This window comes from Hippocampus comes, unplaced genomic scaffold, assembly GCF_001891065.2.
Source record: "Hippocampus comes isolate QL1 unplaced genomic scaffold, H_comes_QL1_v1.1 scaffold230, whole genome shotgun sequence".
Classification (NCBI taxonomy): domain Eukaryota; kingdom Metazoa; phylum Chordata; class Actinopteri; order Syngnathiformes; family Syngnathidae; genus Hippocampus; species Hippocampus comes.
This window is the reverse complement of record NW_017837215.1, coordinates 43,905-57,121: the sequence shown is the minus strand read 5'-3', so window position 1 is coordinate 57,121 and position 13,217 is coordinate 43,905. Positions and strand designations below refer to the sequence as shown.

General features: G+C 43.2%; 1 protein-coding gene across 1 annotated transcript in view; it reads left to right on the top strand.

Annotated features, from left to right (window-relative positions):
• The window catches only part of LOC109508953 (RNA-binding protein Musashi homolog 2), a 228,647-nt gene that overhangs the window by 197,768 nt on the left and 17,662 nt on the right, over positions 1-13,217 (top strand). Inside the window, exon 11 of the mRNA XM_019858880.1 lies at positions 8,607-8,726. Within this exon, the coding sequence (XP_019714439.1) occupies positions 8,607-8,726 (120 nt within the window). The remainder of the gene's footprint in view (positions 1-8,606; positions 8,727-13,217) is intronic.

Sequence of the window (13,217 nt, the reverse complement as noted above, 5' to 3'; positions counted from 1 at the left end):
ACGTGAACATGCGAAACAGACTCCTTTTTTTTTTCCCCCCGACCGGTTTGTATGTACGGGTATGCGTTTCCACACAAAAAGGGTAAAATCCAAACATGGCTCCCTTTAAAAAAAAAAATTTTTTTTAAATCGCTGTTGTGCATCCCACCAGGAAATCTAAACTAACAAAAATGTAGCCTTTTCAAAAATAATCAAAAATTGTGATTTGCTCTGACATAGTGGCAGTAATTTGTCATTGTGTATATTAACACGATGATGTAAAACTGGACTGCAGCTTACTGAAAGCCGTTCCCAACATTTTGACGACGGATGTACGACACCAGACCGATACGAGTATGAGTATTGGCTCTGTGAGTACCCACCGATTGGGAGTACCGATGCCTCTAGTACTTTTGAAGTACCGTAATTTCCGGACTATAAGCCGCGACTTTGTCACACGCTTTCAACTCTGCGGCTTATTTCATGAAGCGGCTTATATAAAGACTTTTCTAACGGCCGCCTGTGTACCGTCTTTCTTTGTAAATATCTCATGTTACAATATGGGCACCTGCGGCTTATACACAGGTGCGGCTTATGTGTGTACAAAATATTTTTTTCCTTTAAAAATGTAGTGGTGCGGCTTATAATCAGGTGCGGTCTATCGTCCAGAAATTACGTATATCAAATTTAACCGAGTAACAAAATATTGTGACCAAAGACATTCATTCTGGCACTGATGGTGGTTCGCCAATGTGTCAAAGACGACTTACCCGATGTCAGTTGGGTTTTTTGGGGGGGTTTTTACTTAAGTAATGGTGTTTGGTATCGGCACCCTCATAAGGCCTCGATACCATAAAATAAGGTCAGAATTGGCCCGATACCGATACATAGTATCGGTATGAGGCCATCCCTAATTTTAACCTTCTTATGTTGATCGTTGAGACACTCAAAAATGTTTCTAATCGCTATTGTTTCCAGACATTACTATAAGTGTAATGATGTGGACATCCGTTTGTGTGGGTGGGCTGTTTTTTTTTATGCTTGTCCATTTTGCCTCGCCAAACGTAGATTATATTGCCCCAGGCAGCGCCCAGCCTTTGTTCGAGAACTATCCTGTACCGCAACAGAGAACCCAGGTGAGGGCTGTATGTGACATAGCAGGTAATATTTTTAACCTTTGTTCTGCATCGCTTCAAACTTTTCAAGCAAACCGTGCGTTACATGGGAAGCGCTTAACAAGCTACGCCATAGCCCTGAGCGTCAATTCAACCCGGATATATGAGCCTTTAGACAGCAAGCTTGCACTGGTTCACTGCACTCCCAAGGCATTGCTAAATGTGGCGAAAGCTCTGAGACTGCACTAATAACTGTCCGCCATCCCATCGGAGTCGGTCTCCTTGTGCAGCAAGCGCTACACTGCTCCCAGCATGCTGGCAAGACTTGGAACGGTCCCTGGATATCTTGTCATCTAAGTGCGCCCGCAAGCGCCATCAGTCTGCATTTTGGAGCTCATCCTATGTGTCAGAAAAGCAAACCATACACTTGGAAAAAGGATGAATGTTGCAGGACGCCAAATGTGTCGAGTCACAATCGCATCGCTGCAGCGGCGTACCGCAAGTCCAGATGCTAACGTATAATTGTGGTTAATAGTGTGCCCAAACCTTACTCCATCTCTTTCAGGCAGCTGTCAAGATGCAGCCAGAGGCTACTTGATCCATAGAGCCTCCATAGAAATAGCAGCTGTCCCCGAGCTCGGCCTATGTGTGAGACAGTTGACAGTCTTCCTAAAGCGGAAGCAAGCGGAGTGCTCTGTGACTGATGGAGTTCTTTTGTCAATGACGGGTGAGCCGCTGCTGGCAGTTTTGGGCCAAAGAACAGTGCAGATTACATTAACATCAGTCAAGCTGTTGTCAGAGCACAAAGGAGAACCTTATTGATGCATAGGGAAGAAAGTTTTCAATGGGAAGGGTCTGAGAATAAAGAGTAGAAAGCCAGCTGAAGAGCAAGGGCTGGAACGCACAACCGCAGTGAGAGAGGGGGAACTGTTCACAAAAGGGGAACAGTTTGTATTTGTCTGTCCATGTTCGCAGACTACTTCCTGGTTCAAGGAGGTGAGAGCGTGTCGTCGGTTTGCGATTTTGTCAAGGATTTGCTTGGATACAGCCGTACTTTTTATCTATATTTTAAGCATGATGTGAAATGCTGACGCGAGCGACAAATGTGTCACCAGTCGCATCATTTTTGAGAACAAATGCTTTGGCACTTTTGAAAGCAAAACATTGGACTCAGAGTCTGTGTAGGCAGGCAGCAAAAACATCCAGGAAAGCTTGACACCAGAAGCTATTTGATCACCAGCGACCCTGCTGCTCACCGCGCTACACAAAGACTCGCAAATGCATGCGCTTGCAAGAAACGACGCGGCGTGCCCAGAAGGAAAACGTTTTGGCCATAAAGCCCCTTTCATTGTCACGAATACAGAGTTGTATGTGCACAGAGTGTACATTGTGCTCCTTCGGTACACTGCGGAGAGTGACCTTTAACTGCTTTACCAAGTAAATTTTTTACTCTGGCTTAAGGCTTGGAACAGGTAGGGAGGGAAGGATATGGATATACGCCGTGCGACGGTTTTGTTCACATTTGTCCGTGGGTTCAGCAAGATATTGAGGAAAGGCTCGGTTTTAATTGACAAGTATGTTGACATTGTTTTTGGTTGCTTTTTGCAGTGGTGTGAAGCTGCCTTGCTTTGTCCTGAGATCATTTCATATTTTAGCACGACAGTCTTAAATACTGGATGCTTTGATGTTTGTCTTTTAGTATAAGGGATCTGTGCGTGCGTCACAGTGCACTCTTTCCAGTCCTTCTGACAAAGGCAACAAACCGCACATTTATGTTCTAACAGCCAAGCATAATGAGTGTCAATTACAGTGCATAACAAAGAAGCAAACGCAAAGCTCAAGATGTGTTCTAATGCTGCCTTCTTGTCAACAGAAATAGATTTATAAACTCCATCAGTCCCTATCAAAAAAGTGATAGTGTTGTCACTCTGCACACAGTTTTGTAAGTCAGGTATCTTTCAGAGGGTACATAGCTTTACTTTTCTAGTAGCTTTTATGTTCATTGAATTTAGGGATGTCTGATACCACTTTTTTCCAGAGCATATTCACCGATACCAATTGGCGATACCTTCAGTCTTTTGATATAGAAAATTTCATTTCGCACAATTTGTGAACTGACCTTTCTTTCTGAAGCAGATGATGATTCGCCGATGAGTCAATTTGAAATGGCATAGCACCAACTACTGCCGTGGAGGACTTAGTCATTGGCAGATGTTTTGTTTTTGTAGCCTTAAGTATCAGTGGCTGGTATCGGCAGTATCCACGAGGGCCCAATACTTGACCAATATCAATATCACCTGATATCAGCCCGATAACAGGTACCTGGTATCAATACATGTGCATCCCTAATTCAATTTTACAAGTTTATCTTGGCTTTATGATGACTTTTGACACTTTGGGGAAAATAATACTCATTTTACATCATATAGGTATTTTATTTAAAAAAAAAAAAAACAAGAACTTGGAAGTCAACCGATGTCACGAAATGGATTATGTTGTAAAATTCACCATATCCTAAAAAAGCACAAATACTATACTGTATTGCTTCATCTGATTTGATTGTGCAAGTTTTTGTGGGTCGGTGTATTTAAAGTAGTGTAGTGACAAAAAACTGCTCGCTTACATCTCCTAGTGGCGGTTTGCAGTAAAGGCCATAAATAACTGGAAGTGAATACTCAATTTGACTTCTGTTGTGTAACAAATTAATTCCTTTCATTTTGACGCACAAACAAGAGATGATGGTCTCTTTTGTTCAAATCGCAAATCCATGCCGCCTCATGATTGAGGTGTGCTCTGAGTAAAGTAGCAGTCGGGAACCTTTGGTATTTATGGACTCTCTGTGAGTCGTTCATAAGAAAGTCAAGAGGGGCTTCGACACTGGCTCTCCATCACTGTCTTTTTCAAACCATAAAAATGAGTTGCTCTTCAATAAACCTTTTAGTGTAGGACCCCCAACACTGCAGCGCCTAGTCACTCGCATGATGTCACCAATAATAAAACATAATTACGTTTAGTGAGCCATTTGTTGCCGTGCATTATGCCTTTCTATTTGGGTCGTAGTTCTCATTGAAGTCGGCGTAACATTGTGTTTTCTGCGTACAGTGCTCGGCATAGACGAGTGCACCCGCTTTGAAAAGTCGTCGATTCATCAAATATCAGAGTTTTGATGAAGTGATACATACCATTTTTTCATTTTTGCAACATCCATCTACATCCATTCATAGTGCTTCTCCTTATTCGGCTGCGGGGGTGCGGGCAACAAATGATTGCTATGCTATCAACATGATTTTACCATGCTTCCACATTTTGTGATATGTCATAGAAAAGGCAAAAAAAAGGAAAAAATGCGTGTCTTTGTGTGATTCCATTCATGATGAACAGTGACAGCCGTGACTAATCGTGCTGTGTTCCTGTGCGCCACTTCTTTGGCGCACTAATTTCTGGAGGAGTGCATTCCGATCAGCTGACAGGGCTTCTTATTATGAACAAAAGTCCTGGTTGCAAAACGCTTGCTTCCATTTCAATCATGATTCTGTCAGCAGCATCTCTCCGATTTTACATTAAATGAGCCACCACGCCAATTGTACCTCCTCATTCAAGTGATAAATAGAATACCATTTGCGCCGCTTCATCCACCGATGCTGTGAACCAAAGTCTCATAAAGATTGTTTTCCCCGTTGCGGTAGATGCTGTGCTGAACAAATGAATGTATTCCTTTAGCCGTTTCAAGTTTTTTTTTTTTTTTTCCTGGCAGAGAAAGATGTTGCTTGTAGAGAAGAGGTCGATAGCGTTTGCAACTGTGCCCGGTTTTATTTAGGTCCGTTTTTTTCTTGATTTCCGTGGCACTTCTGATGATTGCTGAATTTCTGCGCCGCGGGCTCGTGGAGGCAAAAGCTGAGGACAGTTCCCCCGAGTCCGGACACCAAGGCCCCCGGGCCTGCGCAGCTCATAAACAGATGTGTCCTTGTCCCCAGCCAAGTGCAGCCACTCAAGTGGCAAAGCAGGGGCCCAATAATTGTGAAGAATTGAAAGCTAAATATTGGCTTTATCTCCTCAGTAATAAAAGGGCCATGAAATTGATTTAATGCCGCAGCGCTTCTCTTGGGTGGCTTCTTACAGCGTGAGCACAAAACAATGAGCAGCAGCCATCTATTAATTAACCCACCTAATCCTGCAAAGTTAATCTCTCACCACAACTTTGCTCGCAACTAACTTCCAAGCCAGTGGGTCTATTGGGGTGTCGTGACAATGGCAGGAGGGAGAGTGAAGGAAATGCATGAAACATTGTTCTGCACAAGCACACGCCCGGATGTTATAAGTGGAAATGCATGGGTGCGCAAGCATTGCATTTGTGAAAAGAGGTGGACGGGGCCTCATTGGAGCTGTTTCAGTCGCATTCAAGTGGCAGATTTTAGTCGGCCCTTTTTGATTGTCTTTTTATGATTGTTTTACTTCTTTACTCACTCTGCCAGACCACTTTATTACATTATTCTCCCCCGAGACGTGTGTGGAAATGATATTTCTCTCTCTTCTCGGCCATCGTGCCGGTCGCAGCGTGGTGGCATCTCGCACCCAACACGCACAGTCGTGGTCATATTGTGTCGGCAGAGTTGTGAATTACCTCCTTCTCGGCCATCTAATGAAAAGCTATGTGTTTCTTTTTTTTTTTTTTTTTTTTTTTTTTTTTTTGGGCTCGTCTGACCTTGCTCTCTCACCCCCTGTTCCATGCCCTCCATTTCATCATTCTTTTGTGCGAGCCCCTCTTCATGGAATAGCACTCGGAGGCTGCCTCAGAAATAGGTCACATGCTCTCCCCTCACCTCCGCGGCTTTGGAAAAACAATCCTCCGAGGTGTCCTGTTCTATTCTGTAACGTCCCAGTCACCGTCTTTGGAAGAGGGCAGAGCCGGGACGTGGCGGCGCAAACACATTCTGCACACATTCATTTCAAAAAAAATCAGGAGCAACTCCAATTGAGAGGATTTGGAGCTCATTTCTTTTGCAAGAGAGGCAAGCATATCCTGTGGAGATAATTTTAGGAGGCTGATTAGGCGTCGACGGCGTGGAGCCCAGAGTGAGGAATCTCATCACCGCCGCTAATGACATGCCATTCCTGTGTTGAAAGAGTCCAGGCCCTGGGCATGGACCAGCTTCTGTCACCCACCTCTTGCTACCATGTTCATTAAGTCCCAACAATGTAATTACAATTCACTGATACTGCTTTGGATTAATTACAGGCTGATTACTAAAATGATATTTGTTACGAATAATTAGATCCCAAAGAATTGCATTCATATTTACACCCTATTGACGTCTGTACTTCACCAGAGCATTCGAAACCTCCTCAAAATAGACCACGTCTAAAACTAAATGTTCTTCACCGTGCTAAGAGGAAGCCAAAGGCCAGATTTGAATTTGCGTTCACGATGACAAATCATAGAACAGACATCTCCATCTGTCCACAAAACCACAATTAATCTCCCGTCTGACGAACCCGCAACAAAAAGCCGCGGTGGTTTGCCTTGGTGAATTACAGCGCTTGATTCAAAGTACTCAGAAGCTCGCAATAATTGGTTGCGGGGGGCTTGGGAAGGCGAACCCGAACAAAAAAATGCAGGGTTTGTGCCCAGAGGTAGGGCTATCGTGCGCGTGGCTGTGCAGCTCAGAGGTGGTTGTAATCTTTCCTACGAGCTTGTGACATAAACACCCCCCAGAGCAACATTATTTCATTAATCTAATCAGCCGTTTGCAATTTGCAAACCCACCTCGAGCCAGTTTATTCTCTTGATTTGTAGTTTCATAGGAATTTTGAATATTTTCACGTTTTCAGAGGTCTACTGCGAAGGGAGATGATGCACTTATCCAGTAGTATCTTAATTAATACAATCACCCCACTGGAAATTGCTGTCATTCATTTCAATCGGCCATTCATTCGGTACCGCTGCACCTAATGAGATGCAACTCGAGAACCGTATTAAAAATGGCCTCGATAACGAAAAGAATGATCATTTCTTATTTATTTTGACAATACGTCCGTTATTGTAGATGATGGTGATATACTGAGAGCTTTTTCTAATATTTTGCCTCTTTCGGGTTGCCCTATAAGGTATCCGAAATCGTCAAATGTTGCTCGGTATGATAATAGTAACAAATCTGGAACACAAATCAAAGTCATGACATATTCCTTTGTCGTGAAGGCAACGGGCGCATACGCAGATTAATGGTACCTTCTGCCATGGAGTAGAAAAGCTTTTCGTTGTTCTGCCGCCTTTAACTCATTCACTCCCAAAGACGTTTTTATACGTCTTTTCAGACTTGGTTTAGAATTGGCTGGTACTGAATGAATTAATACATTGTTGGTATTTACAGATGAATAAAGATGCTTTTTTTTTTTTAGCAGTGAATAAGAGATCGGACCAGTTAAGTGAGATCGGATGATTCCCATCGCACAACTGATGGTCGCTCACAGCATCCTCATGTCTTTGACAAACAGATTGTTAACGGTGCGCCTAATGTTTTGGCCAGTGAGTGCATACCACTGAACTTTAGCCGATAATGCATCCATATGTCACGAATTGATCGGCCATTCATTCGGTACCGCTGCACCTAATGAGATGCAACTCGAGAACCGTATTAAAAATGGCCTCGATAACGAAAAGAATGATCATTTCTTATTTATTTTGACAATACGTCCGTTATTGTAGATGATGGTGATATACTGAGAGCTTTTTCTAATATTTTGCCTCTTTCGGGTTGCCCTATAAGGTATCCGAAATCGTCAAATGTTGCTCGGTATGATAATAGTAACAAATCTGGAACACAAATCAAAGTCATGACATATTCCTTTGTCGTGAAGGCAACGGGCGCATACGCAGATTAATGGTACCTTCTGCCATGGAGTAGAAAAGCTTTTCGTTGTTCTGCCGCCTTTAACTCATTCACTCCCAAAGACGTTTTTATACGTCTTTTCAGACTTGGTTTAGAATTGGCTGGTACTGAATGAATTAATACATTGTTGGTATTTACAGATGAATAAAGATGCTTTTTTTTTTTTAGCAGTGAATAAGAGATCGGACCAGTTAAGTGAGATCGGATGATTCCCATCGCACAACTGATGGTCGCTCACAGCATCCTCATGTCTTTGACAAACAGATTGTTAACGGTGCGCCTAATGTTTTGGCCAGTGAGTGCATACCACTGAACTTTAGCCGATAATGCATCCATATGTCACGAATTGGAAACAAACCGGCAACCATTTTCAAGCTGATTAAACAATCATTTGCGCTCTATATTAAGTGAGTTGCTCCTGGCTGTTTTTCACACCGCGCGTGGACCTTTTAGGTCGGCAGCGTGTTCCGAGTCTGCTGATAGATATCGCACTGACATGAGCCCCTGCCTCTGACGGTTCGTTTTATCCCGCAGCTCAGCGCCGGTGTCAACATTCTCCCGCAGCTTTGGGACATACTTGTCCGTACGCAGGAAATGATGCATGCGCGTGTGTTTGTGCCCGCAGGCTTCCCAGCGACGGCATACGGACCGGTGGCGGCGGCGGCAGTAGTAGCAGCGCGTGGCTCAGGTAGGGGGGCCCGTGGAAGAGGCGGCTACTTGGCGTACCCACAGAGCACAGGGCCAGGTAAACGCTCTGTCCATGTTCTGTGTGGCTGCTGCTCTCTTCAACTTCTCCTGCTCTGCTTCTTCCCATAGACATAGTCACCCAAGCTCCCATGCGCTCTCACAGGCATTTATATCGATCATCATTTAGACTGATCAGTGGAATTCCTTTGGCCAAAAAGTCTACTACGACGCACGTTAGACGTGAGCGGTTCTTGCCACGTCAAGAATAATGAGATGGCGGGGCTTGAGGTGACTTCATGGGACCGAGGCAAAAAAATAACCGGAATTCAGTTTGACGAATTCAACATTCTAACGTAACCAAATTCATTTGCCGCTGTTTGCTAAAAGAAATTGAATCTGTCGACAAATGACCCAGACCTTCAAATCAAAAGGTTACACTTGTTAAAATTACATGATGTGGGATACGATTAAGTCACGACCAGAAATTTCCTACATTTAACTTTTGAATATGTATATAAGTCCAAAATAAAAAACAAAATGCAGAAGCATACTACGATAAGCCATAGTACCTTGAATGAAATTAACATTTTCTGAGCCAGTCAATCTATCTTTTGGTTTATCTTTAAATGCAGTGCAACCTACGTCCGAACGCAATCCAAAAGTATTAAAGTTGTCCCTGCGTGAAACAAATGTACATTCTGCTCTTCTGGTTGTTCTCGATCTCGACTCACGGACAATATTTTGATGAGCTGAAGTCTTGCCAGATTCCTGAGGTCTAACGTTACATCATGCATGACAGCCATTTATAGCTTCTGTTCAACCCTCTTTCAAGTGTGTTCAACTCAAGAGGTTCCGCTGTGATGTTCTTGTCTGTGATGTTAACCTGTGGTGGTGCCATAACCATTTGTGTTAATTAATCTTGTTATATATATATTTTTTTAAATGCTGCATAAAAAAAAAGTCATGAATGTCAACCAAACTAGCAGTTTGCACCATTTTACTTTGCTTTGTGTATGTTCTGTTAAGGGAAGTAGAGGAAAACCGACATGCCCTCCTGCCACAGCTTATCTTGTTTGGCCCTATCACATCTGGCCTTAGCGTGCACCTTCCGGTGACCACTTGTGATCTCACTTCCTGCTTGATCTGCAGGCAGCAGGAGGTAGCAATGTGCTAGTACAGACTAGAGTGTCTTTCATACGCTACAAGAAATATGGGATGGTGGACAGGCCAAAGTAACAAATGGAACTATAACCTGAAGCAGTTAGGGGAGGGGGCTCAATAACAACGCTGCGAAAATCGAGCATCGCACATGTGGACTGATTACTGAAGTGGCTGACAATTGATTCCTTCACTTGAATATGAAAATAACCAAAAGGAATCATCTACGTATAATAAAGGCCAGAGCAAAACTATGAAGTGCATATCGAAGAGACAAGCCATAAAAGGCCAAAACAATTTGCAAAATTAGTCGGGTTTGTTGTTTGTTTGTTTTTTTTTAAATGCCATTTGTGTATGAGTCATAAAATGTGTCTGTCTTTTAGATCCGTAACCCTTGTGCCTTTGAATTTTTCGATACGCTGGTGAATGTATACCAGGAGATTTGCTCCAAAAAAAAAAAAACGGAGGCAAGTTTGTCTCAGTCTGTAACAGAGTTTCTCTGTGTGTTTAACACAGCATCGATTGACTTGTCGGCTTCACTTAGACAGCCTGCTTTTTCCACCCTTACCACTGTAGATCATTCAATAGTTGTCAATAGTCGCTCCCCTGAGTGAGCGCACCGCCTGCAGCCGAGCGAGGAAGCGGCTCTCTTCATCAGACATACCGCGCCATAAGAAGCTTGTGGCGGAAAATCAGTTTTAATTGTACCTCGAATGTTGTCGGCTTTGTGACTCCCACATGTAATGTTGTCTGCGCCGAAGTGGGCATGCAGACAGCCACAGTGCAGCAAGTGTGGCGCGTCTGTGCATACAAATCAAAGTTCATTTCAATCAACATTACTGTATGAGATGCTCCGTCCTTCACATCAGGCTGTTTGTATTTTCAAAACAAACCATTAGCACGACCATCATTGCAACGCACGTCATTAAGAAGCAGGAATGGTGATTCGGGGTTGGCAGCAGCCAGAAAGTAAATGGCGTGATGGCAGCCATCATCAACAGTTTATTTCTGACAGCTGCAAATGGAAGCGAGATAAGTATCATTATGGACAGGGGCTGATAAACAGTGGCGTTGTGGTTTTTGACTGCTCAGCCAGTGTCAGGGTTTTCTCTTTGTATGGTGTGAGCTAACGACGTACCCATTAGCCAAACTCTCTCATCTCCAAACATGTAAATGCAATTACGAAATGACTTAGCCTTTTTTTGAGGGGGTGATCGCGCCGTTTGGACCATGTTTTAGCATATCCAACGTATCTCCTCTTGACTCAGCGTGACCTCCGTAAGCGGATGTGCCCATGTGTAATAAATTGCTCCCCATAGGACAAAAGTTGCTGTAGTGGCCTCACTTTTCTGTTTTGGCTCAAAAGTTTGACAAAATGACACAAATGTCTCACTGTGGCGTATTTGTAGAGTTTTTGTGCTTTGACTCCACCTACAGGTCCCAAAGAGGACCACATTCAGAACGGTTGAGTCATCTTAAGGCCTTTTACCACTAAGCAGGTTCTGTTTGGTACAGTACTTGGGCTGAGCAGGATATCGAGTCTTTCCGACAGGTATACACAAATCCGGTCCCAGAGGGCATCTATCCTGCATGCTTTAGATTTTTTTTTTTCCTCCTTCTCGAACGCTTGATTCAAACGATCAGCTCATCAGCAGGCTCTTCAGAAGCCTGATTACGATCCTGAACATTTAAATTAGGTGTGTTGGAGGAGCGAACCATCTAAAATATACAGGTTGGTGGCCCTCGAGGACCGGATTTGGACAACCCTGATTGATGATATATTGAAGAAAAAGAATTAGAGTGAAGGAAGGAGCTAGATCGGGCTGCAAAAAGTGATTTGGTGGTTAAAAGAAGACGGTTGGATTAAGAAGAGCAGAATTTAATCTGTACACATAAGATGTGTGATTATCGCACTGTTATTGTTGGAAAGGCCAAAAACGTGACCAAGGTGGAATTAATATTTCCATTTTGTTAAATCAAACGTACAACGTATATTCATGTGCAGCTCCATATTTTAATAATAGGTTTGGAAACTTTACCTCCTTACATTTTTTTTTTTTTTTTTACTTGGCTCTACTGTTCTAAACTGGACAGTTCACTTGAAGAGGACGTAAGACCATCTGCTCACACGATCCAAAACCAAAACTAATTTAAAAGCTTAAAAGACGAGATGCCCATCTAAAGCAGAGCACCAGTGTGTTGTGTCACGTTTGTTTGTAGACTGGCCAGTGTCCCATCAATATCGCTCGGAGGACATTGACAATATTTTCTGTCCGTGACATCGGCCGTTTGACCCGATGCTCACTTCACCTCTCGTTGACAAAACATTCGTGGTGACAAAGTGCGTTTGAACGGCTCGCTGTGGCCTCGCCCATGAGACGGATAGTTATGGCTCAAAACAAGGAAGTCCCCCGTAGGTTTTTGACTCTGCCGCACCTTTCAAGGAGGGTCAAACTGTAGGCATCTGGAGGAGGTTGTAGACAATCGAAGTGCTTTTGGTCTCGTTCAAGATGCTTGTTTGTGTGCAAGATTCGGTATCAAGGAGAAAGTAAATGCCAGGCACGGGTCACCAATATCGATCCCAATCTAATGGGTGATTTCTTCAACGTTTGAACGAATGTTTTCACAAATTTGGCCCTCTTTTTACTTCTTCCAGTTGTGCAATAGTCAGCCTGAAAATGAAACTTCGCGGTCTTTCTTTGCCATTCTTCAGGACCAGCTTTCTGTGCTGCTTGTATGTGTTTATGCTGCTGGCCGGCGCATGCTAGTTTGGGGCTTCTTGTGGTTAACTTGGCTTCACTGAAAACTGCAATAGAAGAGAATAGAAACAGTACCATATTTTTCGGATTATACGTCGCTCCGGATTATAAATCGCACCAGCCAAAAAATGCATAATTAAGAGGGAAAAAACATATATAAGTCGGACAGGAGTATAAGTCGCATTTTTGGGGGAAATTTATTTGATAAAATCCAACACCAAAAACATACATGTCATCTTGAAAGGCACTTTAAAATAAAAATAAAACTAGAGAACAACACACTGAATAAGTGTACGACATGCTAACCTTACATGACGCATAAACAACAAACTTTGAATGTGCCTGGTATGTTCACGTAACATTAAGAGTTATTTAGACAACTATAGCACAAAGAACATGCTAACAAATTTACCAAACCATCAATGTCACTCCAAATCACGAAATCCAATGAAATCTTCGTGCTCGGTGTCACTTTTGAACAACTCCGCCAACTCCAGAAGTAGAAGATGCAGCGCTTCCTCTTCTACGTCGCTTACGTCAGAGTCATCGTCAGTTATTTTTCTCAGTTACCGCCAACGTGGAAAGTATCAACATAGGCCGAGAGCACCCTCTAGCGGTTTAATGTGAAAATA